This window comes from Panicum virgatum, chromosome 8K (genome assembly GCF_016808335.1).
Source record: "Panicum virgatum strain AP13 chromosome 8K, P.virgatum_v5, whole genome shotgun sequence".
NCBI lineage: Eukaryota > Viridiplantae > Streptophyta > Magnoliopsida > Poales > Poaceae > Panicum > Panicum virgatum.
Genome location: NC_053143.1, coordinates 25,003,140 through 25,022,496, shown reverse-complemented (window position 1 = coordinate 25,022,496; position 19,357 = coordinate 25,003,140). Strand labels below are relative to the sequence as shown.

Below are 19,357 nucleotides of genomic sequence, written 5' to 3'. Positions count from 1 at the left end.
CCATAATATCCTGTACCCTAAATGTCTATTGTTCAATCCCTTCCCTAGCTTCCCTTAGCTCCCAGCAAGCTGAAGGAGTAGTAGCAGGGCCAGCTCTGCTTACCCCTCCTCACCTGAGCAGCGCAGCACCCCCCTAGCAGAGGCGCCACCAATCGGCGGAGGCAGGAAGGAACAGGCCCTAGATAGGGGTGTGGCTCTAGGAAGAAGGGAAAGGGTAGGTAGCAGGATTTGAAATCTGATGTTTGATACCTTGTAGAATGGATGAATCACCTCACTTTCAATAGGGTGTGTGTGGTTGGGGGTGGGGGGTTGAGGGGATTTCATATTAGCCAATATGGCTGAGTATACAAGGAAGGTTATAATCATATATAAACACATCTATAAAAAGGGCCTAGAAATGGCTAATAATTAATATCCCTTCCATATGTGATATGCAATCCGAACCAGTGAAATTCTGGCTAAGCATTTTCTCTATTAGTATAACAATTAAAGATCTGACTAATCCTACATATTTTGGACAGGTGGGAAAATTAGCTGATCTTGTTCTTTGGAAACCTTCTTTCTTTGGTGCTAAACCAGAACTGGTTGTAAAGGGAGGCGCAATTGCATGGGCTAATATGGGTGATCCCAATGCTAGTATTCCAACACCTGAACCTGTATGGACTACTTTCTTGAGATATTTTGAATATAAAGAAATTTCTACCATGATGTTTCATTTAGCATTAACATAAAGGAAAATTTCGTTTTACTACCCTAATGCACTTCGTCCATTTGACTGTTTTACAAAATTTTTCAATTCATTTTTAGTCCCTTCTACTTTAACTGGATCAATTCACCCCCTAATGCTCAGGTTGCAACATGCATCATCTTTTTCTTTTATGCAGGTTGTGATGCGTCCTATGTTTGGTGCATTTGGAAAAGCGGGAAGTTCCAACTCAATTGCATTTGTGAGCAAGGTAGATCAACTACACCTGTTCTAATATATGGCATTCTTGACTTTTCATAATAAGTAGATGTGACTTCAATCATTAATGTTAGATTACATGTGATGTGCGCGTGATGGGCCTGGTGTCCAGGCTCATGGCCGGCTCCTTGTAGTGCCTAGATGATTAGGATAGGCAGGTTATCCCCTGATTGGTTGTGATTCTATAAACCTCTCTCAGGGCTGCCTATATATGTACATGTATTGTATACCTACTAATTCCACGCAATCCCAATTGCTCTCATGGTATCAAGAGTTCAGGTCCTACCTGAATTCGCTTCCGTAATCTAGCACCGCCAAATCTCCAGCGGCATTCCTCCCCGGCACACGTTCCTCCCGCTGCGCCCCTCCCTCCCGATGGCTGGTTCTACGTCTCCATCCGCCGGCGATGCCGATGCCGCCAAGCGCGCCGAGGATGAGCGCGCTGCGCGCAGGGCCGCGCGCGCGGCCGCCCTTGCACTGCGCAGCCAAGGCTGAGGAGGAGGCTGCCGCCCCCGGCCGGGAACGCGATGCTGCTGCTGGTCGTGCTCGCGAAGCCTTGGCTTTCGCCGCCAAAGAACGTAAGGAGGCCCCTCCCACCTCCGACAAGGACCCAGAAGACAGCGCCCTCTCGGTCCTCTCCGAGCCTGCTGAATACGTCAATGCTTCTCTTCTTCTTCATGATGCCGCCGCCATCCTCAACTTGCACGCCTAGGCCATTGTTGTGCAGAACATCCGGAGCCTTGTCCCCATCATCCTCGACATCAACTCCGGCAACTACATGCGCTGGCGTGAGCAGGTCCTCCTCTTCCTCGGCAAGTATTCGCTGTAGGACCACTTCTTGCACGACTTCTCCGCCCCTGACTCCCCCGATTGGAGTCGCATGGACTGCGTTGTTCGGTCTTGGCTCTACGGCACCATAGCTAATGACCTCGTCGACGTCGTCCTCACGTGCCGCGAGCAGGGTGCCACCGCCCGCGCCACCTGGCTCGCCATCGAGTCTCATTTTCTAGGCAATCGGGAGACGCGCGCTCTCTACCTCGATGCCCAGTTCCGCAACTTCGTCCAGCATGATCTGTCCATCACGAACTACTGCAAGTAGTTCAAGCACATGGCTGATTCCCTTGGCGACCTCGGCGAGGATGTCTCCGACCGCACGTTGGTCCTCAACGTCCTCCGCGGCCTCAACGAGAAGTACGCCGCTCTTGGTCGCCAGCTTCGATGAGCGCGTCCCTTCCCCACCTTCCTTGAGGTGCAGGACGACCTCCAGCTTGAGGAGCTCACGGCGTCGCATCAGGTCACGGCCCCGTCCATGGCACTCCTCACCGGCAGCAGCGCAACCTTGTCCCTGCAGCAACCCTCTGTTCCGATACAGCAGCCCCCCCAACTGCTCCATCAACAGCAATGGGGGCGGCTGTGGTGGCAGCAAGGCTGGGGGCACCGGTTCCTCTGGCAGCTCCTCCAGGCAACACTGCAGCAAGCGGGGCAGCCAGGACAAGGGCCGCAATAGCGACCAGGGCACCTCCGTCAAGGGCCCTGCATGTGGTGGCAGCAATGGCAGCAAGGGCACTAGCACTGACCAGGGTGTAGGAGGGTCCTGGCCTTCCTTCTACAACCCCTGGACTGGGACCATCAGCATGTTCCCTGGTCCCCGCCCATCCGTCACTCAGCCGTGACCTGGCGGCGCCCTAGCAGGCACTTGTGGCGCAACAACAGTAGGCTTTTGTGGCGCAGTAGCAGCAGCAGGCTCTCCAGGCTCAGCAGCAAGCGCTGTTTACCTACTAGCAGGCACAGGCTCAGCATTAGGCGTTCCAGGCTCCTCTAATTGGACAGCAGGCGCCCTACCTGGGCCAACAGGCGCCCCAGATCCTGCCAGGCTTTTACAACCCCATGACAGGTCTGCCATCTTCCTGGGATCAGCAGTCGCTCGCCTCGACCTTCAGCACCATGTCTCTCAACCAGCCGCCATCCACTGACTGGTATTTTGACTCGGGTGCTACCTCCCACATGACTTCAGATTCTAGCTCACTCTTTTTTATCTAGCCCGTGGTACCCTTTTCCTTCATCTATTATTGTCGGCGATGGATCCTTACTTCCTGTCACAGCCACTGGTACAACACACATTTCTGGTCCTTTATCTCTTAATAATGTCCTCGTTTCACCGAAACTTATTAAGAATCTCATCTCTGTTCGCCAATTTACTACTGACATCAATTGCTCCGTTGAATTTGACCCTGCTGGTTGTTCTGTGAAGGACCTGGAGCCGAGGAGGGTGATCGTCAGGTGCAATGTCTCTAGGCTGCTATACCCCCTGCACCTTCCTCATGCCCTTGCTGCCACCGCCACCCACTTGCTATGTGTTGGCGCTCCTTAAGTATCCATTTTATCCCCTGTTTAACTTTGATAATGGCATGAATTTAATATCAGAATCACTAACCATCCTAACCTCGGCCCAATTATTGGTCGTTTTCGTGTTTGCACATATATTTTGGAGGTACTTCGTTTTTGCAGGTTTTTGACCAATTTTGGAGCATGAAATGGCGAGGCCCACTATCATGCGATGACACGAAGAATGACGAAGGCCAAAGCCCGAACAAAGGATCGAAGGCCATGATGATTAGAGGCCCATTCATGCACATCCACCCTCCAATGAAGCCCAAAAGACAAAGCCCACAAGATAAGATCGAGATACTTCGGGGCTAAGCAAAGGAAAGAGATATTTAAGGAAGGATTTTCCATCCTATCCTTCTCCTCGAAGAAATCTCGAAGATAACGACGTCTAAAGGGGTGCAATCGTGAAAGACATAAATTATAGAAGACTCTAGGAGACTTGGGGAGAAAGTTGAGCACCAGCCGGCGAAGGAAAGACCCAGGCCGGCCGGCCTAGGCTCATTGGGCCGGTCGGCCCAGCCTGTTTTTAGGTCGGTTCGACCTCCCCTTTGACCGAGGGTTCCCTGAGGCTATTTAAAGACCCCTCCCCAAGGTTCACGCAGAGATCAATTCGGGAGACAACGTCAAGGAGCAGAGAAGATAGAGGGACACCTCTCGGAGAGCCGAGGGTCGTTCTAGTTGTCTAGGGTTCGCCCTAGCCGACGTGGGAACCTTGCAAGGAAGACAACATCGGAGTTCTAGAGCTAGGATCATCAAGATCAAGGTAGGGCCCCAGTTGTGATCTTGTGATGTACAATCATTCATGGTGAAGTTATTTGTGTTTCTGAATGTTTAGCGACTATGTTCTCCTCTTTCGATTTCGTTCTTTTCTTTGGGTTCGCTTCATCCTAGATCTATTATCGAGATAGATCACTTGGCATGATCTTGTAGTCATGGTGGCTAGAGGTTCATGGCGGAACTACCAAAGGGGGTTCGACTTGCTTCAGGGTATCCCGTTGAAAGGGGTGGCGTCGTGACAGGCCGTTGCCACTTAGTAGGTTGGGTATCGAGGGATCGGATTGGAGATTTTGGGGTTAAAGAGGCTTTTCATTGAGATTCACATCTATCTTACTTCACTTTATCTAGCTGGAAATACAACATATGCATGATCTAGGTGATCTAGATTGGTTATCTCTAACTTTCTCTTGCTACCTTCGGTGTTTGTCGTATTTTTAATAGATTAGATTTGTTTTCACCATCTCACACAAAGGAATCTCTACGCTAGTAGATTGTTTCTTGTTTCTTTGGTTTCGTGGATTGATAAACCTTGGGGGAATACTCTAAGGGAAAAGCTACACGAAACCGTGCGCTTGCGGTATATAAATTGGGGGCGCTAAGGAGCGTCAACAAGCTTTTCTGGCGCCGTTGCCGGGGAACCATTGATTTAAGATCCAATCTTACTTGCATTCGTAAATATTTCTTTTTCTTGATTTTTCTTTTTGACCTTTTTAGATCTGTTATTTTTCTGAGCTAGCTAAAAAAACGGATCTATTCCACGAAAATCAATCTAATCTAGAGTTTTCTTTATTTTGCTTTATTTTTATTTTATGTTTTAGATCTTGTATATTCATCTTTTAGATCTCGTATATATTTTTTCTTTTTCACTAACCCCTAACAGGAGATGGATGGGAGCCTCTCCAACAAACCAGATAATTTTGTGGATGATCCAGAAAAAATTTACAGGCAAAGGAGACGAGAAGCACGATCAAAGAAGCTAGAACTAGTAGATCCAAAAGTTGAAGCCGACGATTCATCGTCTTCACCTCAAGCAACTCCACCAACAAGTCCAAAGGAGGCGCCACTTCACCAAGGGATGGCGCTACCGGAACCGGAGCGTACGATCGGAGAGCTATGCACTCCGGACGTTCGGGACTTGCCGATCCAAAATCTCGACAACATCGGAGTTCCGTTCGAGATCAAGACTTCAATCATAAGGATGGTGCAAAGCTTGCCCTTCACTGGAAAAGAAGACGTTAATCTACATCTTCAAGCGTTCCTCCAACTATGCCGCACCTTCGACATGCAAGGGATGACTCAAGATCAAATAAGGGAGAGGCTCTTTCCGTTCTCTCTACTTGGGAGAGCGCTGCAATGGTTTCATTCTCTACCACCGCACACGGTGCAAAATTGGGAGTCCTTGATGAAAGAGTTCATGACGGGGTTCTACTCGCCGGGCAAGACCCAGATTCTGCGCAACAAGATTGCAACATTCGCGCAAGCCCCGACGAAGACTATTGCGGAAGCCTATGAGCGCTTCAACGACTACATCCGCGCCGTACCTCATCACAAGTTCTCAAGGGAGGATGTGGTCCAGAAGTTCTATCAAGGCCTCACTACTGCATCAAGGGGGATCATTGACGCATCGGCCGGAGGTTCTATCATTGAGCTCACGCCTACTCAAGTTTTCAAGCTATTCAAGAAGGTGGCGGACAATGACGCATGGGCATCATCGGGGCGCCTACAACCACTCCAAGCCGTGGGCGCCGCGAAGAGTGTATTACAAGTGGAACGCGAAGAAGTGCTAGAAGGGAAGATCGACTCGCTCATGAGAAGGTTGGAGAAGATGGAAGTGGAAAAGAGAGAAGCCCAAGCTATTGATTTAAAGGCGGCCGAAGCAAGGTCTACATGTGAAGAATGTGGAGAGTACGGCCATGTACAAAAGAATTGCCCAGAGGAAGCCAAGATGCTCGACTACATGAAGAAGGGAGAATGGATTCCGCCGACCAATTTCCGCTACGGGCAAGGTAGACCCCAATTTAATGCAAGCTCTTCCATTCAAAACTCGGTGCCTCTTCGTATACAATTGAAGGAGTTCATGGAGGAGCAAGGCAAGATCAACAAGGACACCGTCACCAAGTTCAAGGCTATGGACAAGATTTTGGAGAATATTGATGGCAAGGTGACGGAGGTCGGGAGCTCTAACCTTCAAGTACTCAACATGATGAAGATGCTAGAAACACAAGTAGCCCAGCTCGCCGGACGCCTATCTAGCAATGAAGGAAAATTGCCCGGGCAACCTCAAAGTCCGGAGACGGCTAAGGCAATTCAAACTCGCTCGGGAAAGGAGACCGAAGAACCCGAACATGCAGCGGGAGCAAGGAAGCATAAGCCAAGAGTTGAAGTGGAGACCATCATCAAGGGGAAGGCACCTACTCCTATGCCAGAGATAGTCACCGATGAGCCGGAGTTTGAGCTAGATGATATAGACACCAAGATCCTACCGCCAAGGCCACGATACCGCAAAGGTAAACATGAAGATGTGCAATTCAACAAATTTGTTGACATGGTACGCAGGTTGAGCATCAATATGCCGCTCTTGGACGCTCTACAAGTTCCGACGTATTCTCGCTACTTCAAAGACATCATGGGAAACAAGCGCGAGATACCGCCAAGCACTGTCAAGCTAACCGAGGAATGTAGTGCGGCAATCGCTAATGAAGCTCCTGAAAAGAAGAGGGACCCCGAATGTCCTACCATCCCGTGTTCCATTGGATCTCTTATGTTCGAAAGTGCACTTTGTGACCTCGGTGCAAGTGTGAGCGTCATGCCAAAGAATGTGTTCGAGAAGCTATGCTTACCGGAGCCGGAGCCCACCGCCATGTGCCTAGAGTTAGCGCACAATTCCGTTCGCTATCCTTTGGGAATTGCCGAAGACGTGCCCGTAAAGATTGGAGAACACTTAGTCCCCGTTGACTTTGTGATTCTTGATATGGGAGAAGGAAGCAAGGCGCCTCTCATACTTGGGAGGCCTTTCCTCAAGACCGCAAGGGCAAACATCGACGTTGGCAAGGGGGAGATAAAGTTCGACATCAATGGCACCACAAGCGAATTCAAGTTTCGTCCACGCCTCGAGGTATGCAACATGATCAATGTCAAATATGTTCCGCCTCACCGCCATGTCACAGAGGAGAAGCCAAAGAAAGAAGAGGAGCCGAACAAGAAGGAAGCGAAGAAGGAGATAGAAGTCGTCGCGTCCATCGCGACAAAGAAGATCGTTGCACCCGTCAAGAAGAAAGCTAAAAGCCCACCTGTGAAGACCAAAAAGAAGACTAACGTAGAAGACAAACCTGCACCAAGGATTGTGCGGAAGTGGGTACCCAAGACTACAGCGCCATCACCGAGCGTTGGTCCGAAGTGAAGAAGAAGAAAGTCTAGCTATAGACTATAAACGAAGCGCTTTGCGGGAGGCAACCCGTTCGTCGAGTCAAGAATAAAGCTGCTGGGAGTTCAACCCGTTCGTCGAGTCAAGAATAAGCTGCCGGGAGGATAACCCGCGAAAGGTTTAGGTAAGTGAGTCGAGAATTTTGCTACGCAAGAACATGATATACTTTTTGAACAATTGGGAGTTCGGTCAAACAATTCGATTTGGATTTTATTCGCTCAATCATTTCGATGTTGTTTCTTATTTTAAACCAATGACATGAGCCATCCTATGATTTATTTGCCTCTTCTTGAGAAAGCCACATCCAAAATTCCATACCTATTTTTGGCGACCGTCCTGTCCATGACGGCCGGACCAAGTTGACAAAACACACGAGTAGAGCCGCGCTATGTTTGTATTACTTAAATTCTTGATGCGTAGGTTCGCACAAACATAGAGAGAATTTTCAGTTTCATTACCATAGGACTAGAATTTTCCTAACCTTGATTATTCTCTTTTTCAAAATTCTCTCTCTCATTTTGGCAAAAATTAGAACCTAAACCCAAGACCCACGGTTGAATTCGAGATTGTTCGCTATCAATTCATGAAAGTGAACGGTTCCGGTGCAACCAAAATTAATGTAGTCGGGAAATATTTTTCGACTTACAAATGTAAAGATGTTTCAATTCCCCTCTAATTATTCATTTAAACTAATTGCATGCTTTGAGTCAATTCTGAAATTTCGAAGTTAGAGGAGGATTAAACATCTAATCATGATTTGGAAAGGGTTTATGTGCTTGATTAACACCCATTGATCAAAGTGAGTTCACGGGAAAGAGTTGTGCTCTCTACCTACCACCACATGCAAATAATTCAAAGGAGGGAGCAGCCATGCATGGGAAGGACAAGTCATTTTCAGCTAAGATGGCACCATGTGATGAATGATTAAGCACAAGGTGAATGACACAAAGTGGAGAAATAATGTTGCAAGTGGACATCAAAGGCAAAGAAGGAGTGGTTCACATGATTTGGGCGGTGCAAAGCATACAAGATGTACTAGACAGAAGCAAATAATTGCACCACGAAGCCACCAGAGAAAATTGAAGTGGAGAAGAGGGAAAAACACCCTAGGCCGGCCGGCCCCAAGGCCCTAGGCCGGCCGGCCTGGCGTTTATTTAACCCCTCTGGTGCTCCCCTTTGGCAGGTATACTCCTCACTCATTTCCTTGCTTATGTTCTTCAAGTTCTTTGCCCAGAAACATCAGTTAGAGCCCCGAAAAATTCGTCCACCAAAATCTATTCCAAAAATCTCAGAAAATTCACCGCAATTCCTAGTTTGTTCCACTCTTTGATATATTGTTCTTTCGCCTGCAAGAAACCCCCGGTGTGTTTGTTTTTGAGTGTGTGCAGCAAGGAGTCACCATGAGTGGCCTCATGAAGTTCATCGCCGGGAGGAGAAGGACGCGTTCATCAACATCCGACGCATCGGCAAGTTCTTCGCGGAGGCACTCGGTCTCCGAGTCTCCGCGGAGCATGGAGGAAGACAACCCCGCACCGAGGAGCGACATGTTGCTCCTTGGTGGGATGAGAGACCCGAGAAGCTCCTCCATGAGATTCACCGAAGGGATGCCACCTCCTCCACGGCGTTCGACAAGGTCATCCGCACCACCACCATACAAGCCCAAGAATTCAGAATATGGGTTTATTATCTTGTCGAAGGAAGAAGAAGAAAGGCTCAAGTTCATGAAGGGAAGACTACGAGCAAATTATGATTTTGATGATGAAGCATTGGTGAAGCTGGGATTTCATCATGACATTTATGAGCTATTGGGGAACATCGGTTGGAAGTTATTTTCCGATGGTGTCACGGTTGATATGCAAGAAGAAGTGGCTCTTGAGATGTTCATGACATTAGAAAAATCAACGGAAGTGGTGGATGATGAAGAAGTTCCATGTCTGAAATTTAGGCTCAAGAATGAAGAGAAAGTAATCACCTATGGTGAAATAGGAAACTTGCTCGGATTTAAAAGTAATGCATATGAAATGGTTCAAGTTGAAGATGGAGAGCTTGATGAATTTTGGACAAAAATAGCAAAAGATGTCAACCGCCAAAGAAAGAATATAAGTAATGTTACCCTCCAAATATTCCACTCTTGGTTGAGCAAGAGAATTCTCGGGAGGATGAGAGAATCGAAGGTCACCGACCAAGAATTAAATTGGATTTATGCTGCATTGGTGAAGAAACAAGTAATTGATCCCACCAACATCATGGTTGAAAGGTGGCTTTGTGAAGCATCATCCGGCACAGGAGAAGTTGGTTCGGGATGTTATCTCACAATGATAGCCCGAGCAATGAATCCGAGGTTACGAGTGATCCAAAAATTTTATGTCCCGGGAAGAGATATTGTGATTGATCATTTGATGCAAGGCCATTATATCGGAGGAGATGAAAAGAAGGGATTTACTATTTCTGAGATGGATATTTCCCTCCCAGATCAAAGGCTGAAATTATTTGCAAGAGGGAGGACTGATTGGCGAGTTGAAAATATTGGAAAAAAGATGAAGAAATCAAAAGAGGAAGGTTAATTGAAGGGACATTGGCATCGGTAGAACAAGATGGAACTGTAGGAATCGCATATCAAATGGGACTTCTAGGCCTGGCGCCACCAGAACAATTTAATGGAGGAGCATTTCAGCAGTATTATGATCAAGGATACAACGCAAGAGCCAATCAAGGAGATTGATCAACGGCATGACCATGAATAAAATGCTCGCACGTGTGGTTTGGATTTTCTATTTCTTTTCATTTAATTTCAGCATGTGTGCAAGCTTGTGTGTGCGTAGCAATTTTCTGTTTTATTTATTTCAGCATGTGTGCAATTTGTTTTATTTTGTCTTCATCACCATGATAAATAAATGCATCACCTACGCTTTAATGTTATGTGTAGTAATGATGATAGAAAGTTTGTGCCATGTTAAAATATGATGATCGTTGCCGCTTTGTCTACTTTCGTGTGCTTGGTTTATGCATGATTAAACTAATGCTCTCTCTTACATGATCTGAAAATTAATTAAATGCCGGCTAATTTAATTGTGGAGGTTATGATAAATTAAGACCCATATCTTTTACTCTTGCTCTCTTACTTAAGCTTGTCAAGGAAAATTTAATTTGGATTTAATTTTGAGCTAACCTTGTCAATGATACCTTTTGCAATTGCTCTACCCTTCTACAAGCCTAAATGATATATCATAACAAACTATAGAGCAAGAATTATTTTCAAGTGAATTAATTCAGGATTTATCTTCTTTGGTACGAGACTAAGAAGCTGACCATTCCGTATTTTTGCGTACCTCTCTTTTGCTAGCCATTCTATCCATGCATTGTGAGTTTCTATACCGGGAACATCGCAAACCTCGCTGGATATCCACCCTTAACCAAAAAACATCTTTTTGTGAAACACCTCCTTGACCACAACCTATATATTGAGTATATATTTATTTCGACGGCAAAACAGTAGAATCAAGAGCAAAATTCAGTAAAACATAAGCTTGGGAAGCATCAAAGAGTTCGCAGAAGAAAAATCCGAAGAAGTGGAGGCCTACAGGCAGTAGGCCGGCCGGCTCAACACCCCTAGGCCGGCCGGCCTGCCCCTTTTCCTCCTCTGTTGGCTTCAATCTTTCACGAGGAGATGCTCCCTTGAATTCCAAAGTTATGTCCAGAGAATTGATAAAAGTTTTGTGCACTCACTCCGTCAAGTTATCATCACTTCATTGCTTGAGGACAAGCAAACGTTCAAGCATGGGGGGAGGTGGAGTAAGTGCATTGTGTTGCCAATGGCTCTGAGGAGCAAAAAGAAAGAAAGAAAAAAAAGAGGAAGAGAAAAAAGAAAAAAAAGAATGATGATGAAAAGCTCCTCGGTTCCTTTAGCTTCATTAAACTCCAAGTACTTTGAAGATTATTCTATACTCAATTATTCCAACCATGTGCAATCCGATAACAAGGACTTCAGTCGTGCCTTGGGATCAACCGTTGTCATTTGCACATGTCCACCATCTAAAGTGTGTGTTCCATTCTCTCCCTCTCCACAAAGAAATTATTTTCCAATGGTCTTTTTGACGAGTCTCGGTAAATCCATAAGAAGTATTTCTTGTTTTGATAATATCTTGATTATAACATCTTTTGTTAGGACTAACCTTTCCAGAGCTCTAGATAAAGCCTCACACATACATATGAGAGAAAGAAAGGAGAGAGTTCTAGCAAGATTGAGAGACAAGATGAGCTGAGAGTTTCCATGAGCAAATTGCAATGAGGTTTGAATTATTGATCTTGGTTTAGCATTACTTATGGAACTTACTTTCTTAATTCTGAGACTTGTTTAATTTTGAGAGCATGTGCTTAATAATTGTGGGGAAGCATTCAACTTGTATCTACCTTCCACGTTGAAAAAGCTGGTTACAACTTGAATTATTAATTGCAAAATATTTTTTGGGGAGCATTGTGTTTTCTCGTGTATGATCAAGTGCAGGGATTGGACACTGAAAGGCAGCGCTGATTTTTAGCAAAGACTTACTCGAGGACGAGCAAGGTTTAAGCATAGGGGGAATGTTGGCGCTCCTTAAGTATCCATTTTATCCCCTGTTTAACTTTGATAATGGCATGAATTTAATATCAGAATCACTAACCATCCTAACCTCGGCCCAATTATTGGTCGTTTTCGCGTTTGCACATTTATTTTGGAGGTACTTCATTTTTGTAGGTTTTTGACCAATTTTGGAGCATGAAATGGCGAGGCCCACGATCATGCGATGACACGAAGAATGACGAAGGCCAAAGCCCGAACAAAGGATCGAAGGCCATGATGATTAGAGGCCCATTCATGCACATCCACCCTCCAATGAAGCCCAAAAGACAAAGCCCACAAGATAAGATCGAGATACTTCGGGGCTAAGCAAAGTAAAGAGATATTTAAGGAAGGATTTTCCATCCTATCCTTCTCCTCGAAGAAATCTCGAAGATAACGACGTCTAAAGGGGTGCAATCGTGAAAGACATAAATTCTAGAAGACTCCAGGAGACTTGGGGAGAAAGTTGAGCACCAGCCGGCAAAGGAAAGACCCAGGCCGGCTGGCCTAGGCTCATTGGGCCGGCCGGCCCAGCCTGTTTTTAGGTTGGTTCGACCTCCCCTTTGACCGAGGGTTCCCTGAGGCTATTTAAAGACCCCTCCCCATGGTTCACGCAGAGATCAATTCGGGAGACGACGTCAAGGAGCAGAGAAGATAGAGGGACACCTCTCGGAGAGCCGAGGGTCGTGCTAGTTGTCTAGGGTTCACCCTAGCCGACGTGGGAACCTTGCAAGGAAGACCACGTCGGAGTTCTGGAGCTAGGATCATCAAGATCAAGGTAGGGCCCCGGTTGTGATCTTGTGATGTACAATCATTCATGGTGAAGTTATTTGTGTTTCCGAATGTTTAGCGACCATGTTCTCCTCTTTCGATTTCGTTCTTTTCTTTGGGTTCGCTTCATCCTAGATCTATTATCGAGATAGATCACTTGGCATGATCTTGTAGTCATGGTGGCTAGAGGTTCATGGCGGAACTACCAAAGGGGGTTCGACTTGCTTCAGGGTATCCCGTTGAAAGGGGTGGCGTCGTGACAGGCCGTTACCACTTAGTAGGTTGGGTATCGAGGGATCGGATTGGAGATTTTGGGGTTAAAGAGGCTTTTCATTGAGATTCACATCTATCTTACTTCACTTTATCTAGCTGGAACTACAACATATGCATGATCTAGGTGATCTAGATTGGTTATCTCTAACTTTCTCTTGCTACCTTCGGTGTTTGTCGTGTTTTTAATAGATTAGATTCGTTTTCACCATCTCACACAAAGGAATCTCTATGCTAGTAGATTGTTTCTTGTTTCTTTGGTTCCGTGGATTGATAAACCTTGGGGGAATACTCTAAGGGAAAAGCTATACGAAACCGTGTGCTTGCGGTATATAAATCGGGGGCGCTAAGGAGCGTCAACACTATGGCATCAGCGTCTCGGTCATCCCGGTCATGAAGTTTTGGCCAAAGTAGCATCCGCAGTTCCTTTTTGTAATAATCATGAAGTTTTGTCCAAAGTAGCATCCGCGGTTCTTTTTTGTAATAAAGAACTTAGCTCCATATGTCATGCTTGTCAGCTAGGGCATCATACTCGTCTTCCGTTTTAGTCGTCAACATCTCTGCATCCAATAATTTTGATCTTTTACACTGTGATTTGTGGACATCTCCTATTACCAGTGTTTCAATATTCAAATATTACTTGCTCATACTTGACGATTGTTCTCATTACTTCTAGACGTTCCCCCTGCGCTTCAATTCTGACACCTTTACTACTTTGGCTAACTTCTTCTCATATGTGCGTACTCAGTTTGGTGCTACTGTGAAGGCCGTCTAGTGCGACAATGGTCGGGAGTTTGACAACTCCAGCACCCGCACGTTCTTCCTCACCCACGACACACACCTATGCATGTCCTGCCCGTACACGTCACCTCAGAACGGTCGAGCTGAGCGCATCATTTACACCTTCAACAATGTTGTGCGCTCCCTGCTGTTCCAGGCGACTATGCCCCCCTCCTATTGGGTCAAAGATTTGCACGCTGCTATCCATCTGCTGAATATCTTTCGAACCAAAACACTTGCTTCCTCTATGACTCACTTCGCTTTGTTTGGCGTTCCACCCTCCTACGATCACCTTCATGTTTTCGGTTGTGAATGTTATCCCAACCGTTCCTCCACCGCCGCGCACAAACTCGCTCACACTCCACTTTGTGCGTCTTCCTCGGCTATTCAGCACACCATAAAGGGTACCGCTGCCTTGACCTTCAGTCTAACTGGGTCATTATCTCACGACACGTGGTTTCTGACAAAACCTCGTTTCCGTTTTCCCGGCAATTTTCGCCACTCGGTTCTGTGGACTTTGAGTTTCTTGTGGATGCATCTGACCCTGTACCGGTTCCTATTGGTCCAGTACATTCTTCTTTACCTGCAGGAACCCCCCTGGTGATCTCGCACAGCCACGTGTAGCTGTCTCCTCCGCACAGCCATGTGTGGCTGCCTCTTCGGCACAGCAATGTTCGGCCGTCCTTGGCAATTCCTCCACAGCGCTGGACGTCGTCCAGCCGCCACTGGCCCCTGCCTGATCTGAGCGCTCCGTACAGCGCTCGACCAGGCCCTCAGCCAGCATCGCTGGATCGGCCCTCCTGCTGGATCGACCAACCCTACAGCCAGCGCTTGCAGGCTCTCCTGGAGGCGTTGCTGGCTCCCCTGTAGGTCCGGCTGGCTTGCCCAGCTCCCCTGCCGGGCCCTCGGACGTCTACAACAGCCCTCCTAGCGCTCTTGCTGCTCCCCTCAGTGCTGGTGGGCAGAAGGTGCATCCGGCTCATCATCGACCCCTTCGCGACTACGTCCACGTCTACACTTGCCGAGCGGTCCATGCGCCGACCCGGACCACTCCTCGGGGCGCTCCTCTCCAAGCTGCGCCTTGTCCGCTTCCACCGGGCGCTCTTCCTGTGCCTCCCATGTCCAACCAACATGGCATGGTCACGCGCGGGAAGAGCGAGTTTCGACTACCGGCACTGTACGGTGCCGCTGTCACCTATTCCTCGGACCTACCGAGGCGGCCTTGCTGATCCAAATTGGCGAGGTGCTATGCAGGAGGAGGTCGATGCCCTCTTGGCCAACGGCATGTGGGATCTCGTCCCACGACCACCTCGGGACAACATTGTGACTAGCAAATGGGTTTTCAAGCACAAGTGAGGCAGATGGATCTCTTGAGCGCTACAAGGCGCGCTGGGTGTTGCGCGGTTCCACACAGCACCTCTGCATTGACTTCTCTGAGACTTTCAGTCCTGTCATCAAGCCAGCCACCATCCGTACTGTGCTCTCTTTGGCCTGCTCATCAGCTTGATGTTAAGAACGCCTTCCTCCATGGTACTCTGTCTGAGACGATCTACTATGCCCAGCCTTCAGGTTTTGAGGACTCCGCTCATCCTGATTATGTGTGCCAGCTTAATCGTTTTCTCTTTATGGACTCAAGCAGGCTCCTCGTGCTTGGTACAGTTGGTTCACCACATACTTGTTGCAACTTAGTTTTGTAGAGGCCAAGACCGACACGTCACTTTTCGTCTATCATCGTGGCAGTGACACAGTTTACCTGCCGCAATATGTGGATGATATTGTGCTCACCGCCTCCTCAGCTGGTCTACTTCGCCGTACCATTGATGCACTTCAACGGGAATTCTCTATGAAGGATCTTGGTGAACTTCATCATTTTCTGGGCATGCATGTGCAGCGTTCTGGTGGTGATTTTAAAAAGAAGTATATGTTGGAGATTCTTGATCGAGCTGGTATGTCTGATTGTAAGCCCTGCTCTACTTTGGTTGACACCCATCCTAAGCTGTCCGCAGTTGAAGGTGCTCCTGTGGCCGATCTGACCGATTTTCGCAGCCTTGCCGGAGCTCTGCAGCATCTCACTTTCACCAGGCCAGATATTGCTTATGCTGTTCAGCAGGTCTGTCTTCACATGCACGACCCGCGTGAACCGCATCTTGCTGCTCTCAAGAGGATTCTCCGCTACATCAGAGGCACATTACATATCTGGGTCTCCTTCTACGGCCATCTGCTCAGTCCGATCTCCTGGTTTATTCATATGCTGATTGGGCTGGTTGTCCAGACACTCGCAAGTCCACCTCTAGCTACGCAGTATTTCTGGGTGACAATCTCATCTCTCGGTCCTCCAAGCGTCAGCACGCTGTTTCTCGCTCGAGCGCCGAGGCTGAGTATCGAGCTGTGGCCGATGCCGTCGCAGAGGCTTCCTGGTTGCGCCAACTTCTTGTTGAGCTGAACGTTCCTTTGCGCCGCATGGACCTGATTTATTGTGACAACATCAACACAGTTTATGTCTTCAAACCCTGTTCAGCATCAACGCACCGAACATGTGGAGATTGATCTACACTTTGTCTGGGAGCGTGTTGCTACTGGTGACGTCCGCGTTCTACATGTTCCTACCAGTTCTCAGTATGCTAACATCTTCACCAAAGGCCTGCCTTCTTCTGTCTTCACGGAGTTCAGGTCCAGTCTGAATGTTTAGGCTGCCGATGATCAGACTGCGGGGTCATGTTAGATTATGTGCTGTGTGCGTGATGGGCCTGGCGTCCAGGTCCATGGCTGGCTCCTTGCCATGCCTAGATGATTAGGATAGGCAGGTTGTCCCCTGATTGGTTGTGATTCTATAAACCTCTCTCATGGCTGCCTATATATGTACATGTATTGTATACCCTAATCAATCTACTAATTGCACGCAATCCCAATTGCTCTCAATTAAACTATTATATTCTATTTGTAAAAGCTAAGTGAGTATTTCTGTGATAATTTTCTCCATACCAGTTCTATATGTCTGATCTAAATACCTTAAGCAAAATTGTTAGTTAAGAGAAAGCCAAGCTTCTCACGGTCAACCGGTTAAAGCATTGAACTTTAGCCCGTCCCAACCTAGGTTCGAAATACATTGCCTTCTTAGAACAAAACCCGGGGGAGTCTCTCCCATGTGGTGGAATTTTTCTTTTAGTTTAAAGAAGAGAAAATTCCTTATTTAACACTGAAAAAATGATCCATTCCTTTCTTCTTCGTCAAAAATTATTCGTTCTCTATTTGACACCTACAATATTTTTCATTTCCTATTTGACATCTCCGTTGGTTCTGTTAGTCTCTACCGTGAATTACCCGATACGAACAAATTGACAAGACAAAATTACCCTTGAACCCCCCACCACCGAGTTGGTGAGCCCGACTCCTTCCTCTCGTTCTCCCCTCCGCCAACCCTAGCAGTGGCGGTGCCTAGGATTTTTCCACCAGCGGCGGCTGCAAACGTCACTGATGGAAGGGGATAAGGCAGATCCGGAGGGGAGTGCGCCGCCTGTGGCAGGCGTGTCGTTTCGGCCGGCCGTGCACCGGTCCACGTGAAGCGACTGTGACGTTGGGCGCGGCGGCGAGCTTGACACCGACGGCTAGCCCCCCATCCGTGGCATAGAAGCTGAAGGCGAAGCGGGCTGATGGGGAGGGCCAGGCGGCGCTGGCAGCGGCTTGCAGGGAGGAGCCCGAGGTGATGTTTGTGGTCTGCGCGCCTGACAGGGGCAGAGAGGAAAGTAGCAGCGGCAGCAGATGCTGGATGGGTTTAGAAGCCATGGCGTCTATAAATCTACCATGGATATTTCTATGGCGAAGCTAGATATCTACGAAGAGGTAGCTGCTGGCTTCCCAGTTCCAGTGTTGATGATGTAGATGATCTTTTTGACGGGGATTTGGGGTTCTGTTGTGTTGTTAGTCCAAGAGTTTTCCAGTGCAGCAAGTCCAAGTCCAAGCTGAATCATTCACGCAATTGAACTGCTTCTGCATCTCTAGCAGCTTGGACTTTTAATAATCTAAGTGAAGTTTTCTGTAATGCTTTCGACATCACCAATTTCTCTTTTCCAGCTTAAGCAAAATGGTTATAAATGATGCAAATAAATTGCAGCAAATTTATTATGGATGATGCAAAAATAGTGGTGCAGAAAATATATTGTGAAAAGAAAATAAGCAAAAAATCCGTGCACCAATAAAACTAAGTTGCTGTATAGGTGCACTAGGTAGGCTACATTGTTGTACAGGTCAATATGAGGGGCAAATACGTCTTTTCAGTTGGTATTTAACACCCGCAGCCAAATTTAGCCAAATTTAACAGCGGTGTCCCTTTAAGAATGAAAAATGAAGTGGGTGTTTAGGAACGGAAAATTTTTGTCAAATAAGCAATTTTCCATTTAAAGAAAGATCCGGCTCCACAAACTCCTGAGAAAACATGGCTACATGAAATTTGGCAATTTACACATCAAGGAAAAGAGGAAAAGTTCCTATCTTCTTGACTACTCTTGCAAATTTACAATGTCTAACAGATCAATTTCCCAATCGATAGGTTGCTAAAGAAGCTGGTATTGCAATGGAGTACAAATTGGAGAAAAGGGTGGAAGCTGTTAGAGGTGTTCGACGTTTGACAAAGCTTGACATGAAGCTCAATGATGTTCTTCCAAAAATAAAAGTTGACCCCGAGACCTACACAGTTACTGCTGATGGAGAGGTTTTGACATGCCAACCAGCACCCACAGTACCACTCTCTCGGAATTACTTCCTATTCTAGACTATCACTGCATCAGCAATATTTTTTCATGATGTACATTAGGGTCTCTCAATTGTGGCCAGAAACGGATCCTATGAAATAAATGGACTCTTTGTACCCAGTCCTGTAAATTATTAGGGTTGGTCCTATGGAGGAGCTGGTATCGTAAATAGAAGCAGATCCTAGCAATATATATAGTATAAAATCTGGAACACCAATTCTCTGGTGCAAGAACCATTAAGCTTTCATGTAGTGCGTCCCATGCATAGGTTTAGCATATGATCTGAAACACTGGAAACAGTGTAACATAAAAGCATTTATGGATCTAAGGACCATGTACGTGCATGCCTTAAGGAAGCAAAACATTATTGGAGATGCTTCAGCAGTTGTTTGACATCAAGAGGTGGAACTGGTTTTGATTTATTTAGGGTAAACAGATGTACACTTCATTTGTATTATTACCTATTTTCTTGTTGCCGTGCTTAATAATTTTGGTCAATGAACAAAACTGCCTGTAGCAAATTTTTCTTTATACAAACATAGTCAGCATTTCATTGAATTTTTCTTTATAAATAGTCAGTCACTCTGTTGGAAACAAACTTGTACCGCTTTATGTCACGTATAGTTTATTGGTAC

The 19,357-nt window shown here is 46.8% G+C and overlaps 1 protein-coding gene across 1 annotated transcript; it reads left to right on the top strand.

The window, feature by feature from the left end:
- The first annotated feature begins 489 nt into the window (after positions 1–489).
- Positions 490–18,842, top strand: LOC120644264 (urease-like). Its single transcript, XM_039920849.1, has 3 exons — positions 490–656; positions 885–956; positions 18,521–18,842. The coding sequence occupies exons 1-3, from the start codon at positions 618–620 to the stop codon at positions 18,740–18,742; spliced, it is 333 nt and encodes a 110-aa protein (XP_039776783.1). The 5' UTR covers positions 490–617; the 3' UTR covers positions 18,743–18,842.
- The last annotated feature ends 515 nt before the right edge of the window (positions 18,843–19,357 follow it).